General features: G+C 46.9%; 1 protein-coding gene across 6 annotated transcripts in view; it reads left to right on the forward strand.

Moving 5' to 3' along the window:
• Positions 1 to 7,904: 7,904 nt before the first annotated feature.
• LOC105488059 (zinc finger protein 274) overlaps positions 7,905 to 23,800 on the forward strand; it is a 32,774-nt gene continuing 16,878 nt past the window's right edge. For 2 of the 6 annotated variants that reach the window (XM_011751739.3, XM_024794822.2), the window contains exons 1-4: positions 8,336 to 8,457; positions 8,782 to 8,859; positions 10,244 to 10,370; positions 11,491 to 11,586. In XM_011751739.3, the coding sequence (XP_011750041.2) occupies positions 8,827 to 8,859; positions 10,244 to 10,370; positions 11,491 to 11,586 (256 nt within the window). In that variant the 5' untranslated portion in view covers positions 8,336 to 8,457; positions 8,782 to 8,826. Of the gene's footprint in view, positions 8,304 to 8,335; positions 8,458 to 8,781; positions 8,860 to 10,243; positions 10,371 to 11,490; positions 11,587 to 23,800 lie in introns of those variants that run through there. The other 4 variants (XM_011751740.2, XM_011751741.3, XM_011751742.2 and 1 more) reach the window with 4 other exon arrangements.

Raw genomic sequence — 23,800 nt, forward strand, 5'->3', positions numbered from 1 at the left:
TCAGCCTCCCAAATTGTTGGGATTACAGGTATGAGCCACCATGCCTGGCCAGATTCTTGAGATGGGTAGATTATTCTGGATTACTTGGGGTGGGCCCTATTTAATCAAATGTCTTTGTATAACTTGAAGCAGGAATCAGAGTAGATGATGTGATAATGGAATGAGAGATTTGAAGAAGCTACACTGCTGCCTTTAAAAATGCAGGAAGGGGCCATAAGCCAAGGAGTGCAGGTAGTCTCTAGAAGCTGGAAAAAGCCAATAAATGGATTCTCTCCTAGACCCCCCAGAAGGACCACAGTCCTGCTGACATTTTAGCCTAGTAAGACCCATTTTGGACTTCTGACTTCCAGAGCTGTGAGCCAACAAATTTGTTGTTGTTTTAAGACACAAAGTTTTGGTAATTTGTTACAGTGGCAATAGAAAACAAATACACTTCCTGATGCCACCTTCTTTAGCCAAATGTTGGATGGCTACATGCTAGACTTGGAACTGCAATCACCATCTTAAGACTGCAAAGATGTGTGCCTCCGAAAAAACCAAGGCCATACACTGGGGAGGGCTGAGTTAAAGGATGGACAGTGCCTGGCTACAGCTCATACTTGAGCCCAGGAGTCAGCCCTAGAAGCCCTTACATCTGGATTTAATTACATTTTTTGTTTTGTGACTTTTATTTTTGTTTGTGCTGAGACAGGGTCTCTTGCTCTGTTGCCCAGGCTGGAGTGCAGTGGTGCGATTACAGCCTCGACTTCCTAGGCTCAGGCGAGCCTCCCACCTCAGCCTCCTGAGTACCTGGGATTACAGGTATACACCACCATGCGCAACTCGTGTTTTTGTTTGTTTTCGTAGAGATGGAATCTCACACAAACAACTGGGCAAGTATGTTGCTCAGGCTGGTCTTGAACTCCTGGGCTCAAGCAATCCTCCCATCTTGGGCTCACAGTGTTGGGCTTACAGGCATGAGCCACTGCGCCCAGCCTGGACTTAATGAAAAAAAAAAACAACTTTTTTTTTTTGAGTCAGAGTCTTGCTTTGTCATCCAGGCTGCAGTGCAGTGGTATGATCTCAGCTCACTACAACCTCTGCCTCCTGGGTTCAATTAATTCTTATGCCTCAGCCTCCCAAGAAGCTGGGATTACAGGCATACATCACCACACCTGGCTAATTTTTGTATTTTTAGTAGAGACAGGTTTTTGCCATATCAGCCAGGCTGGTCTCAAACTCTTGACCTCAAGCAGTCCACCCACCTCAGCCTCCCAAAGTACTGGGATTACAGATGTGAGCCACTGTGTCCAGTCAGTGAAATTTAAGATAATGAATGGTGGTGTGCTGTCACTTCTGCCAAAACTACACCTTACATGATAACCCTTTCTTGCTCTCCACCAGCTTCTGCTCTCAATTCTCGTTTGGTCTTGCTGAGCCACGGTTTGGGGTCTCCTAGAAGCAGCCATCACACGTAACCAGTTCTGCCGGCTCAGGATGGCCCCTGCTGCCCTGACTCAGAGACACTTCCTGTAAGGCAGACATCTCATGCAGAGCAGAGGCCACTACAGTCAGAAGGAAGGGCCTGGTAGCCTCAGAGGCACAGCCAAGGGGCTGCAACAATGGAAAGAAGATATTCCACAGGTCCAAGGATGTGACATGGAAGCACTCTCTGGGATGTGGTGGACTCAAAGAGATCCATGCAGATGTGGGTGCTGTCTCTCTCTCTTTCTCTGTTCTTCATAGAGTGTGGCATGGGTCCTCTCTGCGTGAAAATAGGTGCCCAGAATCACACACTTCCATTCAAAATAAATTGTGTCAACCTGCTGAACCACAAAATGATTCCCTCGCCATGGCCCCTAAAGAGCTCTGTGATAAGAACTGTATGCTATTGATGGATCTGAAGTCTAAATTTTGGCAAAAGCAAAGAACACGCCTGAACCAGTCATTTCTGCAGGTGTTTCTCCTTAAGATGAGTTTGAAGCCAATTGGTTATGTGAAGAATAGCAATCAGTTCTTTCTCTCACACTGGAGGAGGGAGAAGCAGAAACGAAAGTTCAAGGGTCAAGCCTCCCAAAAGGCTCTGTTGTAATCCTATGCGCTCTTTCATCGTATCTAGTGATGAATTTGGGTAACTGACACTTTACTCTTTGGCCATCCATCCTCGAACTTGATAAGCATTTTCATTTATGTCAGTTTACTTGTAATTCTTCCAAAACTTATCTTCACATTTCCCAGCAAACTAATTTCAGACATTTTATGTTTTTATGATTCTATTGTGAAAGGAACCTCCATTTCAATATACCCATTGCAGGTATAGATTTTGTGCATTGCTTTATGGTGTTGATTTGTCCATCTTTTTTATTCTGCCTGGCTTATTGTAATCTTGATTTTTTAATTTTTCAATTGGGTTTTTAAAGTATGTTAATGTTAATAAATGCATTTTTAGGTTTCCTTTCCCAATTATTACAGCACTTAGGTCTATTTCATATCAAATTGATTTATTTATTAAGACAAGGTCAAGCTCTGTCACCCAGGCTGGAGTGCAGTGGCATAATCAGGGCTGACTGCAGCTTCAACTTCCTTAGCTCAAGATCCTCCTACTTCAGCCTCCTGTCTAGCTAAGACTATAGGAGTGTGCCAACACACCCAGCTAAGTTTTTTGCTTTTTTAATACAGACGACGTTTTGCTATGTTGCTCAGGTTGGTCTTGAACTTCTGAGCTCAGGTGATCCTCCTGCTTTGGCATCCCAAAGTGCTGGGATTGTAAGTATGAGCCTGGTCTCATACTTTATTTGTAGTAACAAGAATATCTGGAAAATGTTCAATACTGCTGAGAGCAGATTTCTTTCATTTTCGATGTGTGTATCCTCCATGGTTGTTGAACAGAGGAGTAAATAAGAAAAAGACTCAAGAAAGATGGGAGTCAGTTCTCATCAGAGAAAAAAAGGTCTATTCCCAAGGCAGAGAAATATTGAGATGGGTTGTGTTCAGGACTAGCAGGAGGTGTGTGGCTGGCTTGTTCCTTGTCTACATCCTACTGGCCTAAAGAAAAGATGCCCCACACTAAGGACAGCAAGAGGGAAAGAGTGAGCCTCCTCCTCTGTGACTTCAGTGGGCAGCTTAACTAGCACCAGGAAAGACCTATACTTGCAGATTTTCTTTGTGAGAAAACGGTGTTGGTTATTTGGGTTTTTATTTATTTCCAACCAAACATGCCTTAACAGATACAGGGTGCAAAGGTGTGTACTAGATTATTCCAAACCTGCCTCACTGGTTTGTCCGGCATTCTGTGGACTTCCTGCATTCCTCTTCGAGGCAGGTCATTTTCTGGAGGTTGTTTGTGATCAGCCTCTGCTCAGAGCCCAACGTCTTAGCCTTTCCCCCATGTGCTATGTCCAGTGTGGATCATCCTGATGGTGAGCTTACTTTTGATGTTGGGGAAAACAGGCAAAGAATGAATGAGTGGCGGTAACCAAAGAGCCTCTCTTCTGGGAACAAAGCTATGATACTAATAATTTATAGTTCAAATGCACATTAATTTTTACAATACGTTCCCAAGCTCTCAGAAGTTCACAGAGGTGTCCTCAATGCTCACACTTCAAAGACAGAAAGACACATCTTTCTTCTTTTTAAAAACGATTTTAAAATGTGTCCCCCTTTACATGGAACAATTTGAGATGCTGTGTGTGATGAAAGAGAGACAGAGAATGATGAGTGGAAATCAAATCCTGGGTCCAGGATTCAGTTGCACAGCTGGTTTAGGACTCAGTCGAACACCACCAGCTGCCATAATGGTCCAGCTGTCATAATCGTTTGGGCCAACTTATAGCTTTACATATTTTATTCTTAGTCATATGTTGCTTAATTTGAACCAATAGAAGACCATTGATTTAAAAAAGCATATGGGGCTGGGGCAGTGGCTCATTCCTGTAATGCTAGCACTTTGGGAGGCCGAAATGGGCAGATCACCTGAGGTCAGAAGTTCGAAACCAGCCTGACCAACATGGTGAAACCCCGTCTCTACTAAAAATACAAAAATTAGCTGGACGTCATGGCATCTGCCTGTAATCCCAGCTATTACGGAGAATGACGCAGGAGAATCACTAGAACCTGGGAGGCGGAGGTGGAGGTTGCAGTGCCATTGCACTCCAGCCTCGGCAACAAGAGCGAAACTCCATCTCAAAAAAAAAAAAGCATATAGAAGAATATTAATATATTTAAATAACTCAGTATCTCAATAAACCTATGTCTGACTATGTGGAATATATATATATTTATTTGAGATGGAGCCCCCTGTAGTAGAGACAGGGTTTCACCATGTTGGCCAGGTCGGTCTCGAACTCCTGACCTCAGGTGATCCACCCACCTCAGCCTCCCAAAGTGATGGGATTACAGGTGTGAGCCACCGCACCTGGCCCTATGTGGACTATATTAAGAGAGAAAAAGTAAAAATTAAACTTTGCAATTGAATGAAATAACTACTATTTCTAAAACACGCATTTTCACTTATGATCCATAATGCCTTCTGTGCAATTCAAAATTCCAGATATTTTCTAACAGAAAATGTCTCCCTGTTATGAGTCTGCAAAATTTATATGAACAAGGCTATTTATATTTTGTCTCTCTGCTACCTAGTGTAAATATTCTCGTATTTTGCTACAGATATACTCATGTGTTTGATGGTCAGATGCTACCCCAAACCTCTTAGGGATTTATATACTGTATGGTGTAAATACATTACCATCCTACTAAAATCCAAATGATTGTGAATTACAAAATACATCTGGCCCAGAAGGTTTTGAACAAGCAATCAAGGCACTGTCTAAATCCAACAATGATGAATAACATTTTTTCAACATTTTACATGTTTAATAGTTAACATTTCTTCAGAAGTCTTTTTTTTTTTTTTACAAATTACAAGAAACAGCATATTTAATTTGCTAAACAGGAAAAGAGTATGCAATTATTAAAAGTTGAATTAAAATGGCTCTCATAAATCAATCTTCAATAATATACTTATTTAAAACTGTCTTTATGTTGGGTGCGGTGGCTCATGCCTGTAATCCCAGTACTTTGGGGGGCCGAGATAGGCGTATCACCTGAGGTCAAGAGTTTGAGACCAGCCTGGCCAACATGGCAAATCCCCATCACTACTAAAAATACAAAAATTAGCCAGGCATGGTGGCACGCCCTGTAATCCCAGCTACTCAGGAGGCTGAGGCAGGGAGAATCGCTTGAACGCGGAAGGCAGAGGTTGCAGTTGAGCCAAAATCGCGCCACTGCTCTCCAGCCTGAGTGAAAGAGCGAGACTCCATCTCAAAACAAACAAAACATCTTTGGCCAGTCATGGTGGCTCACACCTGCAATCCCAGCACTTTGGGAGGCCGAGGCAGGAGCATTGCTTGAGCCCAGGAATTCAAGACCAGCCCTGGCAACACACTGAGATCTCATCTCTACACAAATATTTGTTAAAAATTAGCCAGGTGTGGTGATGCACACCAGTAGTCAGTCCTAGCTACTTGGAAAGCTGATATGGGAAGAACACTTGAGCCCAGGAGGTTGGGCCAGCAGTAAGCCATGACTGCTTTCCAGCCTGGGTGACAGAACAAGACCCTGTATCAAAAACAAATTCTTTTAATCAAAAATCAGGTTTTATCCTATACCACATAAATAGAAAGAAATCATTAGAATAATTTCCACCAGCCTGGGCAACATGGTGAGGTTTCTGTCTCTACAGAAAAATACAAAAGAGGCCGGGCGGGGTGGCTCATGCCTATAATCTTGGCACTTTGGGAGGCTGAGGCGGGCGGACTGCCTGAGGTGAGGAGTTCGAGACCAGGCTGGCTAACACGGTGAAACCCTGTCTCTACTAAAAATACAAAAATTAGCCAGGCATAGTGGTGCACGCCTGTGGTCCAAGCTACTTGGGCAGCTGAGGCAGGATAATCACTTGAACCCAGGAGGCGGAGGTTGCAGTGAGCCGAGATTGTGCCACCTCACTCCAGCCTGGGCGACAGAGCAAGACTCTGTCTCCAAAAAAAAAAAAAAAAAAAAAAGGTCAGCCAGGTATGGTGGCGTGCACCTGTCCTGTAGTCCCAGCTATTTGAGAGACTAAGGTGGGAGGATCACTTGGGCTCAGGAGGCGGAGGCTGCAGTGAGTTGTGATTGCACCAATGCATTCCAGCCGGGGTGACAGAGCAAGACCCTGTCTCAAGAAAAAAAAAAAAAAGAATTTCTAAGGGGGTTTGCTTCCTTGCGATTAAGGGCCTCCATCAAACTTGAATATGAAGGGTTAGACGTATCCCTATTCAAATCCGGAACAAAACAAGACTGACTATTAGTAAACATGACTACTTGACATAGCTCTGTCATACTAGCTAGGACTATACAATGTTACTTTTTTAAAGTTGAAGTATGGAAAAGGAAGATATCAAATTACTTATTAATTGGGGATAGTGTTATATCTATAATAGACAAGAAAAATCCAAGGAAATGTTGGCTGGGCGCGGTGGCTCAAGCCTGTAATCCCAGCACTTTGGGAGGCTGAGACGGGCGGATTACGAGGTCAGGAGATCGAGACCATCCTGGCTAACACGGTGAAACCCCGTCTCTACTAAAAAATACAAAAAATTAGCCGGGCGAGGTGGCGGGCGCCTGTAGTCCCAGCTACTCGGGAGGCTGAGGCAGGAGAATGGCCTAAACCCGGGAGGCGGAGCTTGCAGTGAGCTGAGATCCGGCCACTGCACTCCAGCCTGGGGACAGAGCAAGACTCCGTCTCAAAAAAAAAAAAAAAAAAAAAAGGAAATGTTATTAGACTGTAAGATATCTGCAGTCTCTGAGTAAATACTCCTATGCCAAAATCAACACACTAACAGCAACAACAATTAAACAACGTGTAGCCTGAGGTTGGATCCTCCACAGTAACCAAAAAAACTAACAACCCGTGGAACAAGTTTAGCAGGCAATGTACAGGACCACCAGAGGGAGGCAGAGGACTGCTGAGACCTGCCAGGAAATATCAAGAAAGAGTGCACAGTGCCCTGAGCACCGAGAGAGATCATCAAGGCCCTCAGATCCCAAGAAGACAAGACCATACCAGGACCTGGGACCTAAGGAAGATACGAAAACACCAGATGTCGGTCCTTGAGGAAGCCAAGAGAATACCTCCTTGTCCTGAGCTTCCAAGGAAGATGAGAGCACCCTGGGCCCAACGATGGGTGGCACACACCAGGTCCTGGACAGTTAGAGACTTCAGTTTCCTCTCCCTAGACATAAGAACCTCAGCTTCCAGGGGCAAACTGGACCACAGGGGGACACTGGGCAGAGAATACTGCTCCTCCTCCCCAATGCCTGGGGTACAGTTAGCCCTAATCATCTCTCCAGAACTAGGGTGGACGTTTGGCCTCATTCCCATCACACTTACGGTCCACCTAGTCTTCCCTCCTTCCCCTTGCACACCCCTGACCTTCCTACTCCCTTCCTCTAATCCCCAGAACTAGGGTGGACATTTGGCCACGTTCCCATCACACTTCCGGTCCTCCGAGTTTCCCTCCCCTCCCTGACCTTGAGTGGACACTTGGCCCTGTCCACCCTCACTTCTAGGCAGGACCCATCTTCCAGAAACATAGGTGCCGTCAGTCCCAACTCCTGCACACTTCCTGCTCTCCCAGTCCTCGCCTTCTTTCTCGCCTTTGAAACTGGTGGAACTACAGTACCTCCCCACTCCCCCCCGCGACTTCCGTCCTCCAGTCGCGCCCCCTTCCCTAAAAGTTGCGTGGACCCTAGCCCCGCCTCCTTCTCCCCGCCCTCCCTGTCCCCGCCCCTCCACCGAGATGGACGGCCAGTTAGGCCCGCCCCCTGCACTTCCGGCCCTACCCGCCCTTCCTCTTCCCAAGGGACGTCATAATCCCGCCCCCACCGCCACCAACTAAGCATCACCTACTCCGCACTTCCGGCCTGACCCCTGTCCAGCTCCTTTCCTATCTCCAGCTTCTGCTCTGCCCCAAGAGTGGTCGCCTTCGTGGCAGGGCACGACTCTCTTCCAACTCGGGTCGCCGCCCACATTAGTGTGGGGCCCTGCGGCCTAGCGTCCCTCATCAGAGGCTTCCCCTTGCCTAGCTGGACCGCCGAGGGACATCGACGACTGCCCTCCTCCTGCCCTCCCTGGCTTCGCCTGCCGCCCCTAACCGGCCGGTCAAGATGGCCGCCGCTGGGTGAGGCGAGCTGGCACGCCGCGGGGGCATCTGGTAGTTGTAGTCCGGGACGGCGGGCTGACGCACTTCGCCGCCGGCCGACGGGCGCCATTGTGCGGCGCGCGCCGGGTGAGTGCCGCGCGAAACATGCGTCCGTCGGGGGCTGCGCTGGGCGGGTCCGGAACCGTTAGTTGGGGGCGAGCGCGTCCTCTGCATTTCTCGCCGAGCTCGGGTACCCGGAGCTGGCCGTGCCTGCAGTCCTCCCGCCGCTCTGTGGGATGGGGTCGGTGACCCGGAACCCCGAGGGGAGACAGTGGTTTCGGGGCGCCGGGGTGGAGAGAACAGATCGCCTCCGGGAGCGTGGGGTCTGGGCCAGGGAGGCGATCCCCTCCGATGCGCGGGACAGAGGAGGCTCGGTGTCCTCTCGGGGAGGGGAAAACTGGTGCTATCCAGTACTGTGGGAGTCCTGTGACTCACTCTGGGCGTTTTCCAGTTTGGCTGGACTTGTCATTTCCCGCTGAGGGAGCCGTTCCTGGGCGGAGGCTGGGGTAGCTCCCCAGCGGAGCTCTTACGCCTCTCCCTTCCCTCCCAACTTCGGTTTCCTCAGGACTCTGCCCACTTCCACCAGAGACACATTGAGAAGGAGGAAACTATGGCCTCAAGGCTTCCGACGGCCTGGTCCTGTGTGAGTAGAGGCTTCCTTCGGCTTTTGTGTCCGCTGCTGCACCTGGGGGGATGCGGATGGTGGTGAGATACCACCTTCCCTGAGATACCCCCGTCCCCCAGAGCACCTCGGGGAGGGGTAGATTGGTTGGGCATGAGAGATCCTGCGTGATAGTGGAACCGCAGGTGGTTTGGTTTTCCAAGGGTGTAGTTAGAATAGAGACCAGATTGTAGGGGCTTCTGAAGGCCAGGTCAAGGCTCTTCCTTGTATCCTTTATACTGGGAAGAGTAATTGACAGGACTTTTGTTTGTTTTTTTGTTTTTTGAGATGGAGTCTCCGTCTGTCGCCCAGGCTGGAGTGCACTGGCGCCATCTTGCAACCTCCGCCTCCTGGGTTCAAGTGATTCTCCTGCCTCAGCCTCCTCGAGTAGCTGGGACTACAGGCGTGTGCCACCATGCCCAGCTACTTTTTTTTTGTATTTTTAGTAGAGACGGGGTTTCACCATGTTGGCCAGGCTGGTCTCGAACTCTTGACCTAAGGTGATCCGCCCACCTCGGCCTCCCAAAGAGTCATTGACAGGTCTATGCAGAGATCAGGCTTATGTTTAGATTTCAGCAGATAAATTGGCATCGAGCAAGAGGTGACAGCAGCAGAATTCAATAACAAATAGAAAAGACAGGTGAGGATGGATCCCTGACAGGTGAAGGACATAGAAAGAAGCATCAGGGCCCTGGGTAGGGGCTGACAGCTTGGGTGTGATGGTTCAGCTCAGAGAATTCCCTAGGAGGCATACGCACCACTCTCAAAGTCAGAATTTTCAAATGAATAAGAAATAGGGCCGGGTGCCGTGGCTCACATCTGTAATCCCAGCACTTTGGGAGGCTGAGGCAGACGGATCACGAGGTCAGGAGGTCGAGACCAGCCTGACCAACATGGTGAAACCTCATCTCTACTAAAAATACAAAAATTAGCCGGGCGTGGTGGTGTGCACCTGTCATCCCAGCTACTCAGGAGGCTGAGGCGGGAGAATCCCTTGAACTCGGGAGGCGGAGGCTGCAGTGAGCTGAGATTGCACCACTGCACTCCAGCCTAGGAGACAGAGTGAGACTCTGTCTCAAAAACAAACAAATAAATAAATAAATAAAATAAAATAAAATAAATGGACAGGTTTTCATATGCTACAGAGGACTCATGTGTTGCTCTCCTTATTATAACCTGAATAGAGTCAAGCTTGGGTTTGCTTGGGGTTTCAGACAAAGACAGGAACTCAGGATGAGACTGTCAGAATGCCCTTGGGTCATCTTGTAGACCATTCTGTGCTTTCACTGGCCTGGTCAGCCTCCCCTGTCTTTCTTTTGTCATGGATGCGGATGGCCCATGGCTGAACAAGAATCTGGATTTTTAGGAACCAGTGAACTTTGAAGATGTAACACTGGGTTTTACCCCGGAAGAGTGGGGACTGCTGGACCTCAAACAGAAGTCCCTGTACAGGGAAGTGATGCTGGAGAACTACAGGAACCTGGTCTCAGTGGGTAAGGCTGGCCTCCAGGTCAATAAGGATCTGTGTAGCACCTCTGAAGTATGTGTCTGCTTGGGTTCAGACTGCAGGGGCACCAGTAGGAAAAGGGCAGCTTTTCAGTATGACTTCTGAAGCCTTGCCTAGTCCATCCCTCCCTGAATACCAGGGAGATGGGTCTGTGGGGGATGTTTTCAGCTGCAATAGTGGATGCTTATTGTTTTTGTAACAAGAGCTCCAGCCAGGCATGGTGGCTCAGTTTAGGAGACTAAGGCAGGAGGATTGTTTGAGCCCAGGAGTTTGAGACCAGTATGGGCAACATAGACCCTGTCTCTATTTAAAAAAACAAAACAAACAAACAACTCCACAGAAATTCCAGACAATGTGATGCCAGTGTCCCAACGGTTTAGGAGTAGCACCAAAGAGCCTGTCCCTGCCAGGCACGGTAGCTCACGCCTGTAATCCTGGCACTTTGGGAGGCTGAGGCAGGCAGATCAGTTGAGGTCAGGAGTTCTAGACCAGCCTGACCAACATGATGAAACCCTGTCTTTACTAAAAATACAAAAATTAGCCAGGTGCCCCAGCTACTTAGGAGGCTGAGTCAGGAGAATTGCTTGAACCTGGGAGGTGGAGGAGGTTACAGTGAGCTGAGATTGGATCACAGCACTCCAGCTTGGGCAACCAAGCAAGACTCTGTCTCAAAAAAAAAAAAAAAAAAAAAAAAGCCTGTCCCTTCAGACTCTGGTATTGTGAACCTTTCCATGTTCCCCCTAGTCATTGCACAGCTGTGGCTCCAAGCATTGCATCTATGCTCAAGGCAGAAACAAGGAGAAGGGGTAGCCCCAGCCAAGTCTCTTTCATAGCTGTCATGTTGAACCAGAAAGCAAAAGCTTTCCCAGCTGACCGATCTGTCTTTGTGTCTGGCTGACCAGAATTGGGCCCCTTAGCTGCTTGGCAAAGGAGTCTTAGAAAGCCAACAACAGGGATGGATGGAGTTGTGTTCACCGCTCTAGGCCAGAAGTCACGTATGTCATGCCGTAGCAGGGGAGAAGCTGGAGATGGCTTGTGCTGCAGTAGGATAGCATTTTCTCCCGAACACAGACCCCCACAAGCCCTGTCTCTTTTCCTTTGAGCAGAACATCAGCTTTCCAAACCAGATGTGGTATCTCAGTTAGAGGAGGCAGAAGATTTCTGGCCAGTGGAGAGAGGAATTCCTCAAGACACCATTCCAGGTGAGAACCAGACATGGGAAGCCCCCACAGGGAAGGGGCCAACTGATTAGTCAGGGACCCATATCTTGGAAAAGCAGTAGGCATTGGGATACCCCAGATGGGGTGCTGTGATGAGCAGTTGCAGAACCAAACTCTTAAGTTTTTCTCTGGCCCCAGAATCAGCAGTGTCCTGCTTGGTTGAAAGTGAACCTGTTGCTGGTGGCAGGTGATACTTGTGTTGACAGTAGGGGCTCCCGTAGTCTGTTACATGCATTGTCTACTCTGCCTTCCCCTCATAACCACTGGTAACCCTGGTGTGTATTTCCAGCCAGACTTTCTTACATAGGCTTATGTGAATGTATGCGAATATATATACACATTTTGAGGGTGTTATAATACAGACAGTTCAGCTTCTTTTTGATTTGGAGACTGGCTCTCACTCTGTCACCGAGGCTGGAGTGCAGTGGCATGATCTCAGCTCACTGCACCCTCTGCATTCTGGACTCAAGCTGTCCTCCTACCTCAGCCTTCCAACTAGCTGGAACTATAGGCAAGTACCACCATGCCCATTTAATTTTTTTTTTGTAGAGACAGTGTTTCACCATGTTGCCCAGGCTGGTCTTGAACTCCTGAGCTCAAGTGATCCACCCACCTCAGCCTCCCAGAGTGCTGAGATTTCAGGCATGAGTCGCCGCGTCTGTCTGGTCTGCTTTATTTTATTTATTTTTTGAGAGATGGCGTCTCACTCTGTTGCTCAGGCTGGAGTGCAGTGGTATGATCTCAGCTCACTGCAACCTCTGCCTCCCGGGTTCAAGTGATTCTCCAGCCTCAGCCTCTGCAGTAGCTGGGATTACAGTGTGCACCATGACTCCAGGCTAATTTTTGTATTTTTAGTAAAGGACAGTTTCACCATGTTGGCCATGCTGTTCTTGAACTCCTGTCCTCAAGTGATTCACGGACCTTGGCCTCCCAAAGTGCTGGGATTACACACATGAGCCATTGTGCCCGACCTCTGCTTTATTAACAGCTTTGGTGTGGTCCACATTTGATTTTTCTTCTTTTGATGGACATTAAATTTACTACAGAAAACCTCCTTGCATACTTTTTTTTTGCATGAATGAGTTGGTTTTTCTGTAGGTTGGATTTCTAAAAATGGAACTACAGGATCAACCAATGTTGTAAACTAAAAATCTGGTAGTGACAGATTACCATCTCAGATCCTTTAAGGCCAGGCACAGTGGTTTACGCCTGTAATCCCAGCACTTTGGGAGGCTGAGGTGGGAGAATCGCTTGAACCCAGGAGACGGAGGTTGCAGTGAGCAGAGATCATGCCACTACGTGACAGAGCAAGACTCCATCCCCCCCCCCAAAAAAAAGTACAAATATATATATATATATAAAAATATAAATCTTTTTTTTTTTTTTTTTTTTGAGGCAGAGTCTCCCTCTGTCACCCAGGCTGGAGTGCAGTGGCCGGATCTCAGCTCCCTGCAAGCTCTGCCTCCCGGGTTTACGCCATTCTCCTGCCTCAGCCTCCCGAGTAGCTGGGACTACAGGCGCCCGCCACCACGCCCGGCTAGTTTTTTGTATTTTTTAGTAGAGATGGGGTTTCACCGGGTTAGCCAGGATGGTCTCGATCTCCTGACCTCGTGATCCACCCGTCTCGGCCTCCCAAAGTGCTGGGATTACAGGCTTGAGCCACCGTTCCCGGCCAAACATAAATCTTTTAAAATAGGCAAGGCACAGGGCTCGTGCCTGTAATCCCAGCAATTTGGGAGTCCAAGGCAGGAGGATTGCTTGAGGCTAGGAGTTTGAGGTTATAGTAAGCTATGATCGTGCCACTGCACTCAAACCAGGTTGACAGTGAGACCCAGTCTCAAAAAAAAAAAATTTAAAATCCTTCAGAATACATAGAGTTGCTGAAGTAAATGACAGCTCTTTTTCTTCTTTGTCAACAGCAATTTGTAATGGTCTTTTGAAGGTTTGCAGATCTGATGGGATAAATACAATGTGTTCAATGTAGTTCACATTTTCCTCACAATGGACCAAGTTGGACATATTTTATAAATCTATGGCCTGTTTGTATTTTTTCTTTTGTGAGTTCATGTATTTTCCCATTTTTTTCTTTTTTATTTGTAGGAATTCTATATGTTCTGGATGTGAATATTGAAATATCATATCCCAGACCATGTATTGTCTTTCTGTAGTCTCTATACAGAAGTTTTATAATTTCTTTTTCTTTTCAAATATGTCTTTATTTCTATTCTAGATTCTGTATCATATATAGGTAGATTATCCAAACACTTTAGTGTGTTGTGGTATTTGTTAAATACCTCAAACTGCTGCATTCAAGCAGTTCTCCTGCCTCAGACTCCCAAAGTGCTGGGATTACATCACTTAAATTTTTTTTTTTTTAGTTCAGTTTATCTGGAATGTCCTTTTATATATGGATGGGGTTCATCCTCTGCTTACTGGAAATACCATATTTGTTATGGACTAAGTAGCTGTCTTTATATACTGGCCTCTATGGACTCTCCCTTCATCTTTTCTGTCTGAGTAAAAGCCATGTTACTGTGCTTTGATATATAATGGTTCCCCTTGTTATTAAAAAAAAAAGTGTTAGCTGGCTTTAGCCATCTATTTCTCCAGATAAACACTTATTCTCAGCTTGTCAGTGTTCATTGAGAAAATCCTGTTGGGATGTGTATTACATTTAATTAGGTTTTCATTATTACTGTTACCTGGTCAAGTTAATCCTGCCTCATGGTCTTGCATAGTTGTTCCAGATGAACCTGTCATGCTCGTAAATTCTTTGATCTTTTTTGGCCGGGCACGGTGGTTCACACCTGTAATCCCATCACTTTGGGAGGCCGAGGTGGGCAGATCACGAGGTCAGGAGTTCGAGACCAGCCTGACCAACATGGTGAAACCCCGTCTTTACTAAAAATACAAAAATTAGCTGGGCGTGGTGGCGGGCACCTATAGTCCCAGCTGCTTGGGAGGCGGAGGCAGGAGAATCACTTGAACCCAGGAGGCAGAGGTTGCAGTGAACCGAGATCATGCCACTGCACTCCAACCTGGGCGACAGAGCGAGACTCCATCTCAAAAAAAGAAAAAAAATTCTTTTATCTCTCTCTTTTTTTTTTTTTTTTGAGACGGAGTCTCCCTCTGTCACCCAGGCTGGAGGGCAGTGTGATCTCGGCTCATGCAACCTCCACCCCCTGGGTTCAAGTAATTCTGGTGCCTCAGCCTCCTGAGTAGCTGGGACTACAGCCATGTGCCACCATGCCTGGCCAGTGTTTTTATCATCTGTAACAGTTGTGTTACATCATGCAGTTGTGTTCATTGTGGGTAGTATGTCCAAAATCGTGTGAAGCTCAGAGTGTGAAGAGTTGGTATCTAGTCTCTGACTTAAATGGAAAAGTTGGGTTTTGATGAGTTTGATGCTGGATTCTGCTTTGATTCAAATCAGTTTTATCTGGATTAACAAATAGTCATCTTGTCTTTTCTAATGAATGAAAATCGGTAATATCTCCTATTTCCCTTCTAGAGCTTACTAAAGTGGTCACACGATTCTCCTTTGAGCAGTTAACATAGGAGTATAATATTTATAGAAGTGCTTTTGTAACGTGCTGCTGGAGTCCTGAATTTCTAAAGGATTTTTGTGTCAGTATTCATAAGTTACGTTGGGGAGGTGGTTTTCTTTGTGTGTTTGCTTGGTCAGCTTTTCTATCAGTGTGCTGAATGCAGAGCACACTGGATGCTTTCCCTTCTCTTTGTTTTCTGTGCTGTGATGCAAGCGGCATCAGAACTACCCACTTCTGGCAGTACTGAGCTGTGACATCCTCACCTAACTCCCATCCTTGGTGATGACCTGTTTGCCACAGAATAGAGGGCTAGAGTCTGTGACTCTCCCCCACCCCCAGCCTTTCTCTGGGCCCTCTTTCTGGTTTCTTTGTATTTCAGCTTCCCGGCTCAGCATTAATATTTTGTTTTTCATTTCCACATTCAAAGTTTTTCCTTCCGTTCCCTTCACTGAAAATCTTTGTTAGCAAAAGAGGTCACTAAACTATTTCACCTGCAAGGTCTCCAGCAATGCAAGTGCTTTGTATCTGCCTGCAGTGGTTTCTGTGCCCCTTGGTTTTTGAGAAGGAGTCTCGCTGTATCACCAGCCTGGAGTGCAGCGGCGCCATCTCGGCTCACTGCTACCTCCGCCTCCCAGGTTCAAGTGATTCACCTGCCTCTGCCTCCTGAGTAGCTGAGACTACAGGTGTGCACCACCACATCCAGCTAATTTTTTGTATTTTTAGTAGAGACAGGGTTTCACCATGTTGGCCAGGATGATCTTGATCTTTTGACCTTGTGATCTGCCCACCTTGACCTCCCAAAGTGCTGGTATTACAGGCGTTAGCCACCGCGCCCAGCCCAGCCTCCTGATCTTCCTTTTGGTCTTTATGTCTCTGGATTACTCAGGCTGTGACAGGTCTGCATTTCATCCTTCTTGGAGCTCAGGACCCATGTTCTGAATGGGCAAACCTCCAGGCCATACACTTCTGGATGATCTGGTAGTATCCTAAATCTGGCTGGTGTCTGGGGCACTGTGGGTGCCACACATCTTGGGAGAGCTGGCTCCACAGGTGACAGATTCAGGTTGGTGTGCCAGAGTCAGAGGCCACATGAGGGGAGGCTCATCAGGAGGTACTGTTGCAGCCTAGGCCTGAGGTGATGGGTGTCCAACTCATCTCTGCTCTGTCACAGAAAGAGTCCTTAACTAGATGCTGTCCTTCCTCTTCTTCTCTCACCTCACAGATCTTATGGAGGGCCTTTTCTGTCCCGTGCAATATACTCACTAAAAACTTTGGTGATAAACCAAAGCACTTACATAATCCCTACCATCTTAGATGTCATGGTCTAAGCAGTCATGGCCTTTTACAAACATGTTACACAGATACAGTGATAAATGTACTGAGAAGGAAAAGAACCTGGTATAAAGAGGGGGAGCAGTGGGGAATTACTTTGGAAGACCTAGTCAGGAGACACTGCAGGGGTGAGATTTAAGCCAATTCCTGAAGGAAAATAAGTCCGTGGACATACAGGATTAGTGGTGAAGAGAGCTTCTAGGCATGGAGGCACCATTTGAGGTGACTGTCAGATGGGAAAGAACTTGGCATTTTGAGGGGCCCTTCGAGCCTAGTGGACTAGGAGCAAGTAAAATGAAGGGATGTGACGCTGCTTTTCACAGCACAGCTCACTTGGGGTGGCTTGTGAAGCAAGAATTGTGGTATGTCACAGATTGGAGGCAGGCAGGGCCCGCAGTTACACCTGGTAATACCTGCTAATGTGGTAATAAGTGGCCTGAGAGTAACAGCACATTGGGGGAGTCAGGTGTGTGTGATTCATAGGTGAACTCAGTGGGACTAGGCGAATAATTGAGAGGCATGAAAGAACAGGCCACCAAGAATTTCTCATAGGTGACTGTGTCTAACATATTTCGCATGTAAAGTTGGACCTCCTGCACATAACAAAATCCACAGATGCTCAGGTCCCCAGTATAAAATGGTGTGCATATGACCTACTCACATCCTCCCATATAGTTGAAGTCATCTCTAGGTTACTTATAATACCGAATACGATGTAAATGCTGCGTAAGTAGTTGTTATACTGTTTAGGGAATGGTGACAAGGAACAAAAGTTTGCACATGTTCAGTACATTTGCAGCCATCCTTTATATATATTTTCGAGTTGAGGTCTCACTCTGTGTATCACCCAGGCTGACGGGTAGTGGCATGATCATGCTCACTGCAGCCTTGAACTCCTGGGCTCAAGTCATCCTCCTGCCTCAGCTTCCCGAGTAGCTTGGTTACATGTGTGTGCCATTACACCTGGCTAATTTTTATATTTTTTTGTCACCATGTTGCCCAGGCTGGACTGAGCTCCTGGCCTCAAGCAGTCCTCCCCGTGTCAGTTTCCCAAAGTGCGGAGATTACCGTCTTTAGCCACCATGTTTGGCACATCGTTCTTTTTTTTTTTTTTTCTCAAATATTTTCAATCGAGTTTGTTGAATTCACAGATGTGGAACCCACAGAAGATACAGGTCCAACTGAACATTCTTTTTGTCAATATCTTTTTTCTTGTTTTTTTTTTAGAGACAGAGTCTCGCTCTGTTGCCCAGGCTGGAGTGCAGTGGCGCGATCTCGGCTCACTGCAAGCTCCACCTCCCGGGTTCACGCCATTCTCCTGCCTCAGCCTCCTGAGTAGCTGGGACTACAGGCGGCCACCACCACACCCGGCTAATTTTTTGTAATTTTAGTAGGGACGGGGTTTCACCATGTTAGCCACAATGGTTTCGATCTCCTGATCTCGTGATCCGCCTGCCTTGGCCTCCCAAAGTGCTGGGATTACAGGCGTGAGCCACTGCCGCCTGGCCTTTTTTTTTTTTTTGGAGAGTCTTGCTCTGTCACCCAGGCTTCTGGCAGGCATTGGTGCAATCTTGGCTCATTGCAACCTCTTGCCTCCTAGGTTCAAGGGATTCTCCTGCCTCAGCCTCCTGAGTAGCTGAGACTACAGGACTGTGCCTGTATGTGTCCATCGCTTCTTTTAAAAATACGATAAAGGGACCAGGTGTGATGGCTTATGACTGGAATTCCAGCACTTAGGGAGGCTGAAGTGGGAGGATCACTTGAGCTAAGGAGTTCAAGACTACCTGACCAACACAGCAAAACATCTTCTCTACTAAAAATAAAAATAATAAGCCAGATGTGGTGCTGCATCCCTGTAGTCCCAGCTCCTTGGGAGGCTGAGGCAGGAGGAGTGCTTGAGCTTGGGAGTTTGAGGCTGCATTGATCTGTGATTGTTCCCCTGCACTTCAGCCTGGGCAACACAGCAAGATACCATCTCAAAAATATATATATATATACAAAAAATGTATATAAAACATGAGATAAAAGGGCCAGGTGGGCGCATGCCTGTAACCCCAACTCTTTGGGACGCCAAAGCAGGAAGATTGCTTGAGGCCCGAAGTTTGAGACCAGCCTGGGAAACATGGTGAATACAAGTCTCTGCAAAAAAATAAAAATTAGCCAGGTGTGGAGGCAGGAGGATCACTTCAGCCTGGGAGGTTGAGATTGTAGTAAGCTATATTAGCACCACTGCACTCCAGCCTTTGTTTCAAAAATTGTGTGTGTGTGTGTGTGTGTGTGTGTGTGTGTGTGTGAGAGAGAGAGAGTGTGTGAGATAAGGGAGAAAAATAATTTCTGAGTTTTTGGCATTAGCCAAGGATGTGGGGATGTCTGGTAAAGACCTAGACTTTGCTGAGGAGAGGAAATAAGGGGTTTCTGTTTTCTGTGCTTTTTGTGTTTTTTTACCTTTTTTTTTTTTTTTTTTTTTGAGGCAGGGTCTCACTCTGTCACGCAGGCTAAAGTGCAGTGGCCCCATCTCACGTCACTGCAACCTCCACCTCCCAGGTTCAAGCAATTCTCCTGCCTCAGCCTCCTGTGTAGCTGGGACTACAGGCACCTGCCACCACACCTGATATTTTGGATTTTTTAGTAGAGACAGGGTTTCACCATGTTGGCCAGGCTGGTCTTGAATCCCTGACCTCAAGTGATCCTCCCACCTGGGCCTCCCAAAGTGCTGGGATTACAGGTGTGAGCCACCACACCTGGCCTGTTTTTTACTTTTTATGTTGAAATAATTTTTAATCTTTTTTTTCTTTTTTGAGATGGAGTCTTACTCTGTCACCCAGGCTGGAGTGCACTGGTGTGATCTTAGCTTACTGCAACCTCCGCCTCCCGGGTTCAAGCAATTCTCCTGCCTCAGCCTCCTTAGTAGTTGGGATTACAGGCATGCACCACCATGCTCAGCTGATTTTTGTATTTTTAGTAGAGACGGGGTTTCACCGTGTTGGGCCAGGCTGGTCTCGAACTCCTCAGGTGATCCACTTGCCTCGGCCTCCCAGAGTGCTGGCATTATAGGCGTGAGCCACCACACCCGGCCCCTATGTTGAAATAATTTTAAACAAAAATTTACAATAGGCTGGGCACAGTTGCTCAGGCCTGTAATCCCAGCACTTTGGGAGGCCCCAGGTGGGAGGATTACTTGAGAAAAGTGTCAGCAACAAAGTAAGACTCTCTCTGTACCACAAAAAAACAAAACAAAACAAGTGTCGGGGCACATGCCTGCAGTCCCAGCTACTTGGGAGACTGAGATGAGAGGATTACTTGAGCCCACGAGGTTGAAGGTACAGTGAGCCAAGGTCATGCTACTGTATCGCAGCCTAGGCAACAAAGAGAGATTCTGTCTTAAAAAAAAAAAAAGGTCATGTGCGGTAGCTCAGGCCTGTAGTCCCAGCACTTTGGGAGGCCGAGGCAGGCAGATCCCAAGGTCAAGAGATTGAGACCATCCTGGCCAACATGGTGAAACCTGTCTCTACTAAAAATAAAAAACTTGGCCGGGCACGGTGGCTCACACCTGTAATCCTAGCACTTTGGGAGGCCGAGGCAGGCAGATCACGAGTTCAGGAGATTGAGACCATCCTGGCTAACACGGTGAAACTCTATCTCTACTAAAAATGCAAAAAATAGCCGGGTGTGGTTGTGGGCACCTGTAGTCCCAGCTACTCGGGAGGCTGAGACAGGAGAATGGCGTGAACCCGGGAGGTGGAGCTTGCAGTGAGCCGAGATAGCATCACTGCACTCCAGCCTGGGCAACAGAGCAAGACTCTGTCTCAAAAAAATAAATAAAAATAATAAATAAATAAATAAAAATACAAAAATTAGCTGGGCGTGGTGGTGCTCGCTTGTAGTCCCAGCTACTCAGGAGGCTGAGGCAGGAGAATCGCTTGAACCCAGGAGGTGGAGGTTACAATGAGCCGAGATGGCACCACTGCACTCCAGCCTGGCGACAGAGTGAGACTCTGTCTCAAAACAAACAAACAAAATACAAAATATATATACATATATACACACACACACACTAATAGTATGGATAACTCAATAGCTTTCACATTGATTGAAGTTTTTGAACTATCCCATGTCTTAACTGATTCTTGGAATGACAAATGAATGAGAAGGCACCATGGAGACACTCAAAGGTTTCCAAAGTCAGTCGAATACACCTATTTATACCTAAGAAGGACATCCACACAGCACATAAAAACATCCGTTTGGAAGTCATAGGTGTTTAGAATGGAATGCTTTACTGTGAGTGTGAGATGAGAGAACTGTCTTCTAAAGTGGTCGGTTTCTCCCAACAATGGCATGGCTGTGCCTCTAATTAATGCACAGAATTGGTATTGAGTTTAGACTTGGACCATTTTGACAACTCACCCTGTGTGCTTCTCCAGCTTCCCATGATAGCAAGAACGGCAGTTAAGTCAGCAGTTCCCAACCTTTTTGACACTCGGGACCAGTTTTGTGGAAGACAGTTTTTCCATGGACCTTGGGGTGGGGAGGGATGGTTTTGAGATGAAACTGTTCCACCCCAGATCATGAGGCATTAGATTCTCATAAGGAGCATGCAGCCTAGATCCCTCACATGCACAGTTTACAATAGGGTTCATGCTCCTGTGAGAGTCCAGTGCCACTGCTGATATGACAGGAGGCGGAGCTCAGGTGGTAATGCTCACTTGCCGGCTGCTCACCTCCTGCTGTGCAGCTTGGTACCAGTTCATGGCCTGGCAGTTGGGGACCCTTGGTTTAAGTACAAGGGAAACAAATGCTAGGACAAATGGCATTCCTCCTCAGGAAAGCACTGAATGAGGAATGATGCTGTGACAATAAGCAATGTAGGGAAATAAATTAGGCGGCCCTCAAATCTTCAGCTCTCTCTAATTTCCTTTCAAGAACCATTGCCATATATGTGGCTGTTGGGTGGAACACTTGAGATGTAAACTGTTAAGAGTTTAGTCATTAGGAAAGGAATGCAGGGAAGAGACTATTACGAAGGTCATGATTTAGGAAACCCTGCAGGGCATTTTACATTTTTTACTTCTCAAGAAGTTAAGTAGGGGCCAGGCACAGCGGCTCATGCCTATAATCCCAGCACTTTGAGAGGCCAAGGTGGGCAGATCATTTGAGCTCAGGAGTTTGAAACCAACCTGGGCAACATGGTGAAACCCTATTGCTACATAAAATACAAAAATTAGCCAGGCATGGTGGTGTGTGTCTATAGTTCCAGCTACTTGGGAGGCTGAGGTGGGAGGATGGCTTGAGCCTGGAAGGTGGAGGTTGCAGTGAGCTGGGATCCTGCCACTGCAGAAAAGAAAACAAAGTTAAGTAGGAAATGAGTCCTACAAATAAGAACTTGGCAGCTTTTTGAAACATAGACCAAACGTGAGTCTGAAAAAATAAGTGTGATGAGGAGAGTGTTTTATTGGGAGGAAGAAAGCCAAATTCTTCTTGAGATCCCATCCTTTGTATAGCTTGAGAAGGTCACACAGGCCATGGAGTGATCAACGGCATACCATTATTTTATCCAAGAACAAGATGGAATAAATGTGTTTAGTTTGAAAACATTCACTTTCGGCCTGTCTTTGCCCTCTTTAATGTCTTTGCCATCTTTCATGGGACATTAACCAGCAAACACCCCAAATGAAGTAAGTCCTTTTCACGAACTTTTCAACATCTGAGAACTCACACAGGGAAGAAACCTCAGAAAGATGATCATGTGAGGCAAGATTTCTGGCCTAACTCAGTCTTATCTTGAGAGAATTCATACTGGAAAAGTTCTTACATTGAGTATTGCATCGAAGAGCTTCTGAAACCATGAGAATATAATTGCTGTGGGAAAGATTTCATGCATAGCTCTCTTATTCAGCATCACAGAAGTTGTACTAGAGATTACCTAAGAACATAGGGTTGGAAAGGCTTCGGGTGTCCCAGAACTCACTGGCAAGGGTCCCTCTCTGAACACAGCATTTTGGGAACCCCTTCAGTAGGAGTCCTCATTGTTTTCAGCATCAGAGGACTCATATGGGCAAACATCCTGTGAATGTAATCTGTGCAGACAAATAACCAGCCTTAACTCTCAACTTATGTGACAGAACGAAAAAAATGCACACTGGAAAGAACCCCATTGAATAATAAAAATGAAATGTCTCATCCTATTTTTTTTTTTTTTTTTTTTTTTTTGAGACGGAGTCTCGCGCTGTGTCACCCAGGCTGGAGTGCAGTGGCGCGATCTCGGCTCACTGCAAGCTCCGCCTCCCAGGTTCACGCCATTCTCCTGCCTCAGCCTCCGAGTAGCTGGGACTACAGGCGCCCGCCACCACGCCCGGCTAGTTTTTTGTATTTTTAGTAGAGACGGGGTTTCACCATGTTAGCCAGGATGGTCTTGATCTCCTGACCTCGTGATCCACCCGCCTCGGCCTCCCAAAGTGCTGGGATTACAGGCTTGAGCCACCGCGCCCGGCCCCTCATCCTATTTTTATATCATGTTGTAGAGAAGGCAAAGCCTACATAAAACACTAAGTATGTAAATGTAGTTAGTCTTGTCTCTTCTAATTTGCTTATTATCTGACCTGAACATTTAGAACAAATATTTAAAATATGGATGAGAGCAGGTGTTCTTTTCCTTCTATATGTCCCCATTTGCTAACACAATGACTGAATTACTAGGAGCTCAGTACATACTGTTGAGCGAATAGATGTCTGAAGAAGTTGCAGGAGACAAGAATATGTCTTCAAAGAAGACTGAATATAAGGCAAGGCTTTGAAACAAGAGGGTAGGTAAGAGAGGGTAAAAGAAAATCTTTTTTCTTTTCCCCCCCCCAAGACGGAGTCTCGCTCTGTTGCCCAGGCTGGAGTGCAGTGGCGCAATCTCGGCTCACTGCAAGCTCCGCCTCCCGGGTTCACGCCATTCTTCTGCCTCAGCCTCCCGTGCAGCTGGGACTACAGGTGCCCGCCACCACGCCCAGCTAATTTTTTTTTTTGTATTTTTAGTAGAGACGGGGTTTCACCATGTTAGCCAGGATGGTCTCGACCTCGTGATCCACCCGTCTTGGCTTCCCAAAGTGCTGGGGTTACAGGCGTGAGCCACTGCGCCCAGCCAGGAAAATCTTCACTTTGAGTGCTACAAAGAACTTTGCAGGGCCCACATTCTTGGCAACTAGGTTGAGTCTGGAATGTTGGGTGGCTGTCAAACATGTTTTGGCTGGAATTCAGTGAAGCAGAGTGATCTCATGCTTTGTGATCTTTTATTGAAGAACACTTTACATTCTGTGCCACCTCCCACATAT

This window comes from Macaca nemestrina, chromosome 20 (assembly GCF_043159975.1).
Source record: "Macaca nemestrina isolate mMacNem1 chromosome 20, mMacNem.hap1, whole genome shotgun sequence".
Taxonomy (NCBI): Eukaryota; Metazoa; Chordata; class Mammalia; order Primates; family Cercopithecidae; genus Macaca; species Macaca nemestrina.